This window comes from Echinops telfairi, unplaced genomic scaffold (assembly GCF_000313985.2).
Source record: "Echinops telfairi isolate 266 unplaced genomic scaffold, ASM31398v2 ScPeMD7_7400;HRSCAF=8409, whole genome shotgun sequence".
Lineage (NCBI taxonomy): Eukaryota > Metazoa > Chordata > Mammalia > Afrosoricida > Tenrecidae > Echinops > Echinops telfairi.
This window is the reverse complement of record NW_022111300.1, coordinates 54,774,768-54,788,520: the sequence shown is the minus strand read 5'-3', so window position 1 is coordinate 54,788,520 and position 13,753 is coordinate 54,774,768. Positions and strand designations below refer to the sequence as shown.

Here is a 13,753-nt window from a genome sequence, read left to right as displayed (position 1 = left end):
GGGGGGGGGGTCACCACAACATGAGGAACTGTATGATGGGTTCGTGGCATTAGGAAGGTTGAGAACCACTGTTCGAGAAGAATGAACAAATCTGTCTAGGAGGAAGAGTCTGTCTATGCCACTGCACCATTGACACACGGATGGTGAGACTTTGCCTCACATACCTCGGGCATGTTATGTGGAGAGACCAGTCCTTGGAGAAGGACATCGGCTTGGTCAAGTAGTGGGTCAGTGAAAAAGAGGACGACTGTCAAAGAGATGGGTGGACACAGTGGCTGCAGCAATGGCCTCAGACATAATGAGTGTGAGGACGGCGCAGGACGTGGATAGGCTTAGCTCTGTTGCACAGAGCGTTGCTATGAGTAAGAACCAAAGCAACCACAATCACAAGGAGTTACCAGGGTTTGCCTCTCTGTAATGGGAACACAACATTACTTTTGAGAGTGGAAGCAGTTTTGTGTGTCATTACTCGTTTGTCATTTTGCATCTTTTGTTTACAAGTTACATTCTTATAAACTCACTTTCCTTGAAGGATTGGTGTTGCCTCTTTTCTATTAATATAAATTGGACATTTCTCTCTTTACCCCCTTCTTTCCCTTTCCCTCTCCCCTTTGTCAGAGAATTAAAAGTAAAATGATGAATTGCATTTCCTTCGGCAGAGAGATGAAAGTCACGGAGCTGTGTAAGGACTCCCAGGGCTGCCAGGTTTTCTTTCTCTCCATTGTCCTGCTAGAGATCTGTCTGTGGCTCGTTTCATTTTCCTGGAACCTATGTCACATCCTTCTGAATGGGGGTCAGACTATAAAATAATAAAGTAAAATAAAGAACAGAAACTCACTCAATAAAATACCCACATGGACAAAACCCAAATGTTTGTTAATTTAATGCAAACCCCTTGAAAAGAGGCACATTTTGTAGCAAGTGCACAGTGTGAGAAGTGCAAGTGCTCCCGTGTTGCAGTGCGTCAGCGGAGCTGCAAAGCAGGTGCTCTGAGGAAGGAAGGACGGACAGCAGGCTTGGGGGTGCTGCGGACCCTTCCTCTGTGTCAGGGGTTCCATGAGTTGGGATGGACTCAAAGCAGTGGGTCTGTAGATTTGGCTTTTGGGTGCCGAGTGGAGAGAGCCATTGTCCTCAGCGTTGGGAAACCATATTAAGTGTCTTCTCCTGAGTCTCTAAGGTCCCCCACTCCTCCACAGTACAGTTAGAAGATTCTCACATACTGAAACTTTTCAACGAGTGAGGTTTCTCTCTGAAGTGTGAAGGAGGCTTTAGCGGATGTGTCTTAAATTAGCTTCTGTTTTCTTGGCCAGGACATCGATCTAAAATTTAGTGGTTCGCTTTTCACTTCTGGCTGCTGATCTCTTGTGATTCAGTGAATTATTTTTACTCTAAAGGTTAAATCTGTTGCCAGTTGGGATGTAAGAAATGTTAAATTAAACAGAACTAGTTGAAATTATGTTTGATTTACTCTTCCTTGTTTGAAAGGAGTGTCTAATAGGAAAAATCTCATCCCTTGGGCTGCATATGAAGACAAATAAGGAACTACAGAGCACCCCTCAGTGTCTCCACTTTTGCCAAGTTAAGAAGGAAGGTGAGAGTGGTGTTTTCGTGGAAACCTTAGCAGAGCACAATAATAAATGTGCTGCTGCCCATTAAGAAATGAACCAACTTAGGATGGCTAGCCCTACGATGCCCACCTTAGGTCCCGTCTCGCTGACTCGCTGACATCGGTCATGTTGGGAACTCTTACTGCCTGTGAGTGAGCAGAAGAACAGGAGGTTGGAACCACTCCCCGTCCCCCCACCCCCCCCCGGGGAATGCATATTTTTGTTTTACTTGGAGTCAATAAAAGCAAAATACAAAAAAATCTATGCACCCAAACTTTTTCTTAAATGAGAAAGTACTGAGGAGAACTTATGGGCAGATTGACTGCAGGTGCCCATCTACTTGGCAAGTGAGGGTCCAGGAGTGAGGCTCTTCTGGTGTCAAAGGGCCCCAGACACCCAGGCCCCCTGTCTTACTCCATTTCTGTCCCTCCTGTCATCCCATTGAAAAACCCCTCCAAACTCACTGACACAAAGCCAATAGCCACTCATAGCGACCCTGTAGTACAGAGTCAAACTGCCATGTGGGTTTTCGAGGCTGTAACTCTTTTCTGGAGCTGACAGCCTCATTCTTCCCCTGAGGAGCAGCTGGTGGGTTTGAACCACAGACCTTGTTGGTAGCGCAATCCCAACCCACAATGCCACCCACGCCACTAGGACTCTTCATCTCAGTGCCACCTGAGGGCAGGCTCTGTCTCTCTTGTGGCCCTTGGCTTCTAAACTCCCACCTGGAGTGTGCTGGCTTGTGGTTGTGTTGTAGGAGTTATGTGTTTTGGATAGCAAACTTATCAGACACATGGCTCCCAGAGAATCTTCCTTCTCCTTTTCTGTAGCTTGCCCCTCCACTTTCTTGATAAGGTTCTTGGATGTGCAAAACTTTTCATTTTGATGAAGTCCAGTTTATATTGTCTTGTTTCTCATGCTTTTGGTATCGTGTTTAAGAATTTTTGGCCAAAAAAGAAGGCCTTGAAGCTTTCCATGTTTGTCTGAGAGACTTTTGGTGTGTGTTCTCCTGTTTAAGCTGCCGATCTCCTTTGGGCTAATTTGGGCTAATTTTCCTACAGGGTGTGAGGGTCAGCTTCCAACATTGTTCTTTGTTCTGTGTTCCAGCATCACTTAGTGAAGAGACGAGTTTGTCCTCAATGAACAGACTGGATGCGGATGCCCTTTCTGTTAATTTCTAAAGCTATGCATATCCTCTGAAAACTGGCCTCTTCCCCCATCAACTGCTTTAAAGCTGTTTGAGTATCTTCAGCCCAAGGAATAAAAAATATATATTATTGTGACTGTTATTTCTGTTTTCCTTCCTTTCTTCTTCCCTCCCTTTCTTTCTCCCTCATTTTGTTTTGTTGCTGCGAAGAAATGCTAGAAACTTCAGAAATGTTGAAACGATGATTTTAGTACTTCCTGTTCAGGCGATGCTGAGAAGCACGCGTTCCTGATGCCTGGCAGCACAGTTACTTGAAACTGTGAGTGTGGTAGAGAAGCCTTCCTGCACTGGGGTCTGAAATCGTACATTGTCAATTAGCTTTGACGAGTGGAGGCGCGTGGCTCTGCCTCGTTGCTGACAAACACTGCCTAGGAATCGCTGGTCCCCAGGAAAAGACTGATGCTTTGACACGTTTCTCATCCAGACCAGCCATTTTTCTGCTGTAATTTTGTAATCGTTTTCACGTTATGATTTTGTGATCAATTTTTAGTTTCATTGCTTTGGGATTAGAGAAGTAAGTTTAAAGCATCTATTGTACTTTGCAGTTATACATATGCTTAATTTTTGGTCAGTGTGTCTTAGAAACTTGTGAAGAAATGATGGTCTTCTTTATAGTTTTAAAAATGAGATGAAAATAGGAAAATTCCATCTTTCTGTCAGTAACCGTTTTTTTTTCTTGCATGTTATTCCAGTTACAGAGACTTGTATTTACTAGGCCTGCACTCTTCCTTTGCATTTTGTCAACTGAAAAATATTCCCTTTGTTCATTTTTCCCCCTCTCTAATTACTTATTATTTTTAGTTCTTCTTATTGTTCTTTTTTCACTGTACATTTAATTTGTAATCTTTCCTGCACAAAGATTAAATGACCATTTGCAAGTGTAGAGGATGGCTCTTTCTTTTCTGTTTCAGAAGGAGAGGCTGCTGGCGGTGCTGGAGTCCCTGGGCAAGACCCTGTGTCACCACCGGGGTAGTGGGCATGCCGGGCAGCCAGAGGCCCTGCTGGTATACCACCGCTCGGCCTTCGTCAGCATTGCCCTCTTGAGCGTGCGGCTCCTGCAGACCCTGCTGCCCGTGGAGAAGGTATCTGTCAGCAGCTCCTGCCAGTCGGGTGTGGAGGGCGCTCACAAGGGGGCTGGTCGGTTTCACCATCCCACTAGATGGACAGTGAGCTGCTTCAGAAGCTGGAACTTGTAGACCATGGAACTTTAAATCAGCCCATCAGGGTGAGGACTGGGAGTTCCACGTGGCCCCTGTTGCCAGTTACGGAACCCAGAAGGGAAGTCGAGTGCCAAGGGAGGGCAATGGTGTCAGAACAGGGGAGTGGAAGGTGCAGGGTGCAGGGCTGTCTGACTGGACCTCACAGAAGCCACCTTGGTCTGGGATGGGCTTGGATTTGCCTTCCCTCTTGTGTAGCCAGGGGTCAGAGGTGGCCCTACTTGGGATTTTGGAGTTGTGCACGTGGAACTGTTAGGAATTGTGAAGACAGTACTTGCCCAACGTTATTTTCTTTTGAGATTCATCAGTGTTGTCGCCTGTAGAGTGCCCGGGACCATTCCTCTTGTGTGTCACAGGTGATTTTCACAGGTGTGTATGGTGATTTGCCACTGGTTAGAAGGCAAAGAGGAGATGGAAGGAGCCCAACACTCCTGCATTGGGTGGCACCATAAGGGCTCTCCAAAGTACTGCAGAGCCGGGAAATGTTCACAGCGCCTACATTACAGGACCCAGCTGCTCACAAGACAGTTCTCATTGCTTGACGTTTGCAGTCAGGCTTTCACAGAAACCCTGGTGCCATGGAGTTGACTCCCTGTGGCAGATTTCCGAGGTAGTAGGTCTTTAAAGAAGCAGCCTCATCTTCCACTGGTGGTACAGCTGGTGGGTTTGAACGGCTGACCTTGGGTTAACAGTCCAACTAACAGTACCACCAAGCAGAACCCACACTCCACAGCCATTGAGTTGGTTCTGACTCCTAGCAGCTCCACGGGACAGAGGGGAACTGCCCCTGTGGGTTTAAGTGGCAATCAGCCATATAGCAGCGAGCAGTGATCCATTAAAGTAGAAATCAATTATTTAGCTCACTCTGCCTGAGCGTGCTGCTAGAATCCTGGCAGATCTTCATGCATGTTTGAAAGAGAGTTTAAAAAAAAAAAATTGTGTCTGCATTTGAACGGAAATCAGCAGTGCTAAACTTTGGTAGCTCTTTAAGCACCTAGTATGGACGTTCCTGAGCACTGCACAGGAGGGTGCTTCTGAGTTGGTCATGAGGGTGTGGTGTCCTGAGTGATCCAGCTTTGAGAGGAGAATGACGGGACATTCAGAGTGAGACCCTGCTGCCCTCTAGAGGCCTGTTGCTCGTGCACCAAGTTTCCCAGGGGACTTTGGACGGCAGCTTCTTACTGCAAAGTGGCTCCTAATGACCTGAGCTGCCCTGTAAGTCTGGATGAATCTGTGAAGTTTCCTTAGTTGGAAAGTTTGGGCCAAACGATCTCCCGCTCTGTTATGGCTGGTGATATTGAGAGTATTTTGAGTGATTTGGAGAGTGCCCATGTGGAGGTGAAGTAATGTTTGGATAGTCTCGTGGATCAACCAGGAGGGCAGATGACGGGCAGGGATTGCATTTGGGGAACACCGGGGCCAGACTGGAAGCGGGATGAGAGCCCTGGCCTGCCCTGCCTGGTGAAGACTCACCCAGCAGTCCTTCTCTTCAGAGTCACGAGAATTCAGGAGGTGACCGAGTCCACTTGAGTGATAGATTTTGCCGGGCGCAGGTGCTGCCCTGGGACCCCGAGCTCCAGCCAGCTGCTTCTAGTAGCAGGGCCTGGAGGAGACGCTGGCAGCCCCGTGGTCCTCCAGGACACAGGAAAGGACTTTTGCCAGACAATCTGAGGAGTTTACACTGAATGCAATCACTCACGTTTTTAGAGGGAGGATATTCGTGTCTTTTTTTTTTTCTTCTCCTACTTATTACTCCATGTAAACTTTCATTTGAAGGAGTCTCAAACAGAGCAAAATTTAAGTTATAATTCTGTTTCTTTAACTGACCCTGCTTGTCAGTCACACACATGCACATACACATGTACATATATATACACATATCCATCCTGTCATTTTTGATGAGTAACTCCCCTGTCCATCAGCTCTATAACTCCCACCTGGAAACTGTAACAAAGCATGTAAATAAGGTACAGGGGACTCTGACCTTGGGGATTGATTCATTTTGTCATCCCGTTGGGTTTAAAAGTGAGCCATCTCAGAAGCAGGAAAAAGAATCCCATGAGAAGCAAGGGCTCGCAGGGGATTGCATGGAGACCCCTGCCTGTGAAGCAGTGGAGGCAGCAGAGGGCGCAGTGCCAAGTCCTGGTGCCGTGCCACAGCCCGTGGGACTGAGTCCACAGGTCTAGGCAGAACCTGAGGTACCACTTCGCCAGACTCTGGGCCAGGGACTAGCCTCACTTTTAGTTCCAGTGTGCTAAGTCGACTGGTTACTGTGGACCCTAGCCTGTGCTTTGGTGGCTGAGGTGACCTGAGTGTCGGCTGTGGGGATGGGAAGTGAGCATGGCAGATCCTCCAGGGTCAGTTTAAATGGTGACGAGTATTTATTTGAGTGCTTTGTTCAGAACCCCAAACCAGACCCATTGCCACTGAGTCGATTCTGACTCCTAATGACCTTATACAGAGTTTCTGAGACTGTACATTCTTACAGGAGCAGATACCATGAACTTAACTTGCGCAGAGTGGCTGATGGGTTTGAACTGCCAGCCTTGCAGTTAGCAGCCCAATGCTTACCCGACAGGCCAACAGGGTTCCCAGTGCCTTGCCCCGTGCTGATGCTCTCGGCAGCTATTATTCCTGAGTTTTGACTCAAGTCAGAAAAAGCTTTTGGGTCTAGAAACTTGTGCTGTAGATAAACCTGAATTAGACCCACTAGGGCTTGGCTCTTACTTTTCATAGCATCTGACTCATTCTCCTCTGGAAATTTCTAGTTATCTCCCTCACATTTGAAAAGAGGAGAAGCCCAGGACTGCCCATGGCCAGTCACTGAGGGGTGGACAGACAGCCGGTCAGCCTGGGAGAGCAGGTCATCTTGGGAACTGGTATCAGGAAGACTTTCTGGGTCTGAGGAATAGGATTTTTCTTTAGTAAAAGACCCAACTGAAAGGAAGTCGACTAGATGACCCTTTAAGTCTTTTGTTGGTTTGTTTTGTGTGTCCCCATGAAGGCAAGCCAGCTTCTCCCAGAACCTATGTCGGCCGCCTTGTTCCTCCTCGCTCTGGACATGCCTTTCTCTCTGGAGTACCCGCACACGCACGAGGCCGCCGTGGCTTACTTGGAACAGCTGGACTCGGAGAACTACCGCATCTACAGAAGGACCGCCGAGGCCGCCTACTCAGTGGAGTGTGCCTGTAACTTCATGGCAGATGTGGAGAAGGAGGTAAGCTTGGCTGAAGCCACCCTCACAGCCTTACAGAAACATGGAGAGTGTGATTTATGCTCTGCAGATAGAGACTCGTAATAAACACTTGTTTGGCATGTGTCACCGACTGGGTCAGCTACCTTCCGTTTCGCACCATGTAAATAACTCGCCCACTCGTCTAACACCCACACAGCGCCCAGGAAGATAATGTATGAGGGGATTGGTAGGAAACATGAAATGCATGCCCCATTTGTTTGAAAATATATCAGATTAAAAAGAGGCTTTCACTGGTTAGTGAAATAATTAAACCAAAATTGTAGGTTAATGAATGGCGTGTGTTGCTGGCATCAGTAGAAGAGCAGCAGTTAGAAATGTCTTTCTCTTTCATTCTGAGCTCCTCTTTGCAGTGTTTCCCCTGTGAGAGCTGAGTGAAGGCCTGAGGGACATTTAGTGTGTTCTTGTGAGCGTATTTTGTGTACAGAGTTTTTGTGGACCATTACCACATACTAGCAAAGAGTCTTGATTTTCTTCCTTTTGAATGCAGTCATGAGCTTGTAGGATCAACGGGTAAGCTTCGGTGTACTGTGACTGTCATGATTTTGCATGATGGTGTGCCTTTAGACGCTCTGGGGATGTTATGGAGCTTGCTGCATCGTGCAGGGCAAGGAGCCTTTAAGACAACAGTGCTGTTTACTCTCTGAAAGTGCCAGCCTGGCTTATGAGGACCAGGCAGAACCAGAGACATGTGGATTGATTGTTTGACCTTGCAGTGGCATCTGTCTTCCATGGTTTAGTCCTTATTGGTTCTGTCTTTTCTCTCTGTGACTTCTTGATGCTACTGGCCTCTTGTCTCCCTCAGGACAGACATGGACCGTCTCTAAGTTGCATAGTTTTGGTTGGGCCCTGTGTGGTCAGGCGGCCATGTCTGGGGACTGCGCAGGGCCACCTGCCCGGGAGCTGGAGATTAACTCAAGTGTCATCGTAAGCTTCTTTAGGGTCACACCCTCCAAAGGCTCAGGTGGGCTTGGGGGGTATTCCGCCCACCACACCCCATCCCAGACAGACACTGAGTGTGCTTTCCAAGAGAGTAGACAGTGGCTGACACGGATATCGTCAGGTCTGTGCTTGGATTTCGCCACACTTGGCGCATAGCGGTGGAGGACGTCCGGCACACGAACTGACGGTGCTGTCCCTGTGCTTCTTTCCAGGGAGAGAAGGACGTCTTGGAGCTCCTGGAGCTGGCGGAGCAGGCCCTGTGCAGCTTCCCTTTCCATCAGCATCTCCCGCTCGTCCGGGAAGTCATCTGTCTCTGCTCAAGGATGTAAAGCATCTCTCCTTGTCTACCGAGCTCGTTAATCTTAAGATACAGTGCGTGCGCGTGTGTGTGTGCATATGGAGTTATGGAAAAGAGTCTGATCTTAGATCCTGTCATCGTTATCTTTTAGCATAAATACCCATTAATTTCTCTGGCTTCTGAACTTTGTATGCTGCTGCACACAATGGCTGTCTGTTTTCATGCCTCCAGTCAAAATCAAATGAGCCCTAGTGGGTTACACATTGGGCTACAATCCACAGGGTCAACGGTTCAAACCCACCAGCTGTGCTCTGCTAGAGAAAATGAGGCTTTCTACTCCCATCGAGTTACAATCTCCGAAACCCTAAGAGGCAGTTCTGCCCTGTCCTATAGGGTTGCTGTGAGTCAGACTTGACTCGATGGCAGTGAAAACAAAACAAAAACAAAATAAATAACTCCTGGATTGCTTTTGATGTCCATGCAAACCAAGGATTTAAGCAAATGTGTTTATCTTACAGTCATAATTAGGAACTTATTTTGGGGATCCCCACCCCCACCCAGTTATATTCCTTTGCGTCTTTCTGGTGTTTGGACAGCTTTTGTCACAGTTTGCTTTGTCCTGAGGACAGTGGGGCTCATTGAACAACAATGATTTTTCTCCTATTTATCTTACCAGTATGCAAAATAAGTAAACAAGAGAATATCTCCATTATTAATGTTTCTTCTCCTCCTCGAGCCTTTACACTGTCAGGGGAAGGCTCCACTTTCCTACTGCCGGAATAGTGTCACCAAAACCCAACTGGCCTGCCTGCCCTCCAGTCAGTGCCGACTCACAGAGACCCTGTAGGACAGGGGAGAACTGCCCCGTGGGTTTCCGCGACTGTAACCCTTTACAGGAGTAAAAAGGCTCATCTTTCTCCTGAACAGTGGCTAGTGGTTTTGAACTGCTGACCTTAATATTTAGCAGCCCACTACTCTACCAGGGCTTCATGGAACTGTATAAAAGGCTGTCAAATTCCAAAGGTTGGAGAAACCTGCAGGGAGCCCCAGAAAAAAAAAAAAAAAGACCAGCAGGGACTGATGAAGCAGTGTGGGCATGTGAAGTGATGCATCCAGCGGAATGGAGAGCTGCTCCCGGGCGCCGGTGAAGCAACAGCCAGCGTAGCTGTAGCCACGGGAGAGTAATGACTGGAGCATGACCTCATTTGCGAGTTTGAGACAAACACTTGCTTTCTCAGCTTGGCTGGAGGAGGAACAAGGCTGCGTGTAGCCTGAAGAAGCCCTGGTGGGTTTCACCACCCTTGGTTGTAGCTGAAGGCTGAGAAGCAGTGGTGTTGGAGCTGTAACGATGACCTGTGCTTGTGCTCTTTCAGGGAGACGGTTGTCTGTCACATGGGCACCCGTCAGGAGGGTGGTTAGTACTGGCTGCTTCAGGAAGTTTCAGCAGGGACCAGCAGGATGCCTCAGTCCTGGTGCTGTGCCGTCTCCCGGTCACCTGCTGCCTTTTCTGTCTCCATTTCCCCAGCGAGAAGTCTGCTCAGGCCAGTCCACTCCTGTGTGGGGAGGGCCAGAAGGTGCTGCTCCGCCTGCTATCTCACCCCCTGCTGCAAGTGAGGGCGGAAACCTACCGCAGCTGCTTGGAGATGACCAAGGTGGGGCCTGTGGTGTGCAGGGGCTGCGGGGGTGCGGGGCGGGGACGGCGGCAGGGAGAGACAACTGAGGGGGTTCTCTTGTTATTTCTAATTGATGATGACCTGTTTTAGTCCACATGATGAATAGAATATTAAATACCTGGCATATCATTATTGAAAAGAACTCCATATACCAAGCAGCCTGCAAAGCTCCATGTGTCCTTCTGTGCTTTTGAAAACGCCGTCTTGCTTGGACACCGGTGTCTTAGTGGTTACATTTTGGGCCTCTAACAGCAAGGTCAGCAGTTCCAACCCACCAGCCACTTCACAGGAGAAAGATGAGGCTTTCTGATCCGATAAAGATTTATAGCCTCAGATAACCAACAGAGGTGATTCTCCTCTGTCCTGTAGGGTCACTAGGAGTCAGAGTGGACGTGGTGACAGTGAGCAGAGAAGTACCTTCCTGGTGATTACCCTGTGGTGTGTTCATGCCTTAGCTTGGTTGTGCAGCCTGAAGTTTGTGAAGCCTGTTCTTAGTTGTGCAACTGGATTGATGATAAGAAAATCCTGCTTACAGATTGTCTCCCAGGCTTCCCCTAGCCCCTACCCCCACTCCCACCCTCTAGCCTGGGCAACAGCTATGTGATTTGGCATGATTTTGTTTCTTTCCAACCTCTAAACCTAAAACTCAAATCTTAGAAGTAAATTGGTCAATGTGTTTCTTGGACCTTCATGTTTGTAATTGTGAACATCTCTGACTGGTGGTCGCAGCCACATGGCCCTTTAGTTGATCACGAGTGTTTGTTTTTCCTAGGAGTGCTTGGGCGTCCATAACGTCACGCAGCCCGTGTCTTCAGTTTGTAGTGGGATCCACTTTCTCCTCCACCCCAAAGTGCTCTATGAAATTGCCACATTCGGCATCCAAGAACCCAGCAGTGAGGTAGGACGTGCTGCAAGTATGGGGCCATTCACAGATGTCTGTGGGAAATGGAATGAAAAGCTAGCAGGGTTTTTCCGCAGGCCCCTCGTAAGTGTGAGGGCCAAGGGTAATTCTTTATTGGTTGGCTCGGTCGACAAATAGCCTAGCTACACAGCCTGGTAGACGATTGGACAGAAGCTTGCCTTTGAGGTGTTATGTAAATGAGAAGAAACGTTCAAAAAGGCATAAAACCATGACACAGGACGCACTTGCATGAGAGAAAGCAGCTCTGACCAGCCACGCTGGTCCATAAGAATCAGAACCCCCTGGGCTGCACCGACAACGGGCTAGTTCATTACAGACCACGTCTGCCCAAGGGGAGTCATGGAGCAAGCATGAGGGTGCCTGTGACTGCTATTAGGTGCCAGCTGGTTCTCACTCATCGCCACCCCACGAACAACAGGAGTCAACACTTCCCAGTCTGATCAAGCCCATTGCTGCAGCTGCTGTGTGCACCGGCTTCATTGAGCGTCTCCCTGGTTTGGGCTGCTCCTCTGCTTTACTGAGCACAGCGTCCTTCTCCGGGGACTGGTCTCTCCTGACAACATGCCCAGTGGCGCATTCTGGCCATGCTTCTTCCAAGACAGATCTGTTTGTGCCTTTGGCAGCCCATGGTACCATCGTTCAGCTGCACCCTTCCTTCTGTGGTCTGCCTTATGTAGTGCCCGCCTGGCACATGCATAGGAGGTGATGGGAACACCACGGCTGGGCTCAGGTGCACCCTCATCCTCACTGTGCCATCTTTTAACCCTTTAACAAGGGGTCTTGCACAGCTGATCTACTCAGTGCATGGCATCATCCAAGTCTTGACTGCTGCCTCCGTGTCTCTTGACGGTGACGCAGCACAAATCCGTTACAGCTTCCATTTGCTGTGCAGTCAATCCTGATGTCACTGGTCCCGATCAGAGTGTGGGATGACACCTTGGAAGTCTGAGCAGGAGATGCCAGAGGTGTTGGATGTAATGACTCACAGGGAAGGTCTGCTTGGTGCACTGGTGGCATGGCTCACGTGAGTGGCCTCCTCTGTGTTGTTGGGCAGGTGAACACTGCTGCCAAGGCCATTTTGATGTACCTGCTGCAGGGCCGCCTAATGATGACAGCGCCCACCTGGAGCAAGTTCATCTCGTCTCTGGGCCCCGTGCTCCCGGTGCTGCAGGTGGGCTCTTCTCACCCCTCTCCGCTCTCCGCCCTCCTCTCTCTTCCACTGCAGGCTTTGTTTGTCGAGTGTGTGTCAGCAGGGCTAGCATGCTGCGTGGGGTGAAGGCTCTCCTGAGCGGACAGGGAGTGGGTGCCTGGCAGGAGCCCTACCCTGCTGTCCTTGTCTGGGATTACATAGCCAGGGGCAGGGCTTTTGCCATTGGCCATGCCAGACAGTGCCATCCTTAAAGCAGGCTTCCCGGCCGAGTAGGCACTGCTCCCTGAGTTGGAGGCCTGGCACTGGACCGGCCACCTGGATTCTAGCAGTACACACACCCGGGGCTCCCAAGTTCCTGGAGTAATGGAATAGAAAGATGATGGCATTTCTCCAGGAGCGGAGCTTTTTGGAGGTCCCTGTGTATGTGACTTCAATGATCCCTTGATGAACAACCTCTGGGAAATAGCCTTTCCGCAGGGGGGCAGGGTATGGGCAAACAGGGTCGCCAACATGGCTGTGGGTGGTGTGGGCAGGGCTGTGTGGGTGCCGTGGGCAGGGGCAGGGCCGAGTGGGTGTCGTGGGCTCTGGGAAGTGCTGCTGCTGCTGTTGGCATCTCAGAACACTCGAAGCAGCCGATGCGCAGAGGTGGTTGTAGTTCCCAAGGTCTGTTCTCTTGTTTCTGAAGTGCATTGTGGTGAAAGACATAGCAGCATTTGTCACTGATACCACTTTGACGTGTGCCGTGCGTGACAGTAGTTGCACTCACAGTGCTGAGCAGTACCCCACCACGACCTTGTACAGTTCACCCCACACACACTCAAGAGGAGCCTGCTGGCACAGAGGGCTCAGTGTTAGACCCTGAACCAGAAGGTTGGTGGTTTGAGCCCACTAGTGTATCCCTGGGAGAGAGGTGTGACTGTTGACTCCTGCAAATAGGAGGGCCCAGAAACCCTGTGGGTCAGTTCTTCCCTGTGCTGTGGGACTGCTGTGAGTCCAGATGGACTGGTCAGTGGTGGAGGGGGCAGGGGTAGGGGTGCGGTGGAGGTGAGGGGTGAAGCAGGAGGGCTCTCTGCTGTGGAGCTTTCTGCAGAACTTCCTGCCGCTGTTCGGCCGTCATTGTGGTTCAAATGCAGTTTCTTTGAGTGCGCTGCCTCGTGAGAAGCATTTGACTTTGTTCTATAGGTTCAGACTCACTGCCCTATCTCCCTTCACAAACCCCATCAGGGCTATGCCGACACCGAGGACCCTCTGGGGAGCTGCGTCCTGCTCCTGAGCCGAGTGGGCCCCGAGGCTGGAGGAGGGGGCCTGCCCCGCCTGCCCTGGCTACGTTCTGTGCTGCGGCTGCTCTTGGTGAAGAAGCCCGCGTGAGTGCCAGCACCAGGCTGGATGGGGTGCATGGGACAGGACTGAGGAGCCTGGTTTTGCTGTCTTGTCTGCATGCACGAGTGTGTGTGTGTGTGTGTGTGTGTGTGTGTGTGTGTGTG

The 13,753-nt window shown here is 49.7% G+C and overlaps 1 protein-coding gene across 1 annotated transcript in view; it reads left to right on the top strand.

Annotated features, from left to right (window-relative positions):
- Positions 1-13,753, top strand: part of RTTN (rotatin) — a 96,729-nt gene that overhangs the window by 20,612 nt on the left and 62,364 nt on the right. The window contains exons 11-17 of the mRNA XM_045296076.1: positions 3,726-3,896; positions 7,036-7,248; positions 8,439-8,551; positions 10,050-10,176; positions 10,970-11,095; positions 12,174-12,290; positions 13,494-13,633. Of these exons, the coding sequence (XP_045152011.1) occupies positions 3,726-3,896; positions 7,036-7,248; positions 8,439-8,551; positions 10,050-10,176; positions 10,970-11,095; positions 12,174-12,290; positions 13,494-13,633 (1,007 nt within the window). The remainder of the gene's footprint in view (positions 1-3,725; positions 3,897-7,035; positions 7,249-8,438; positions 8,552-10,049; positions 10,177-10,969; positions 11,096-12,173; positions 12,291-13,493; positions 13,634-13,753) is intronic.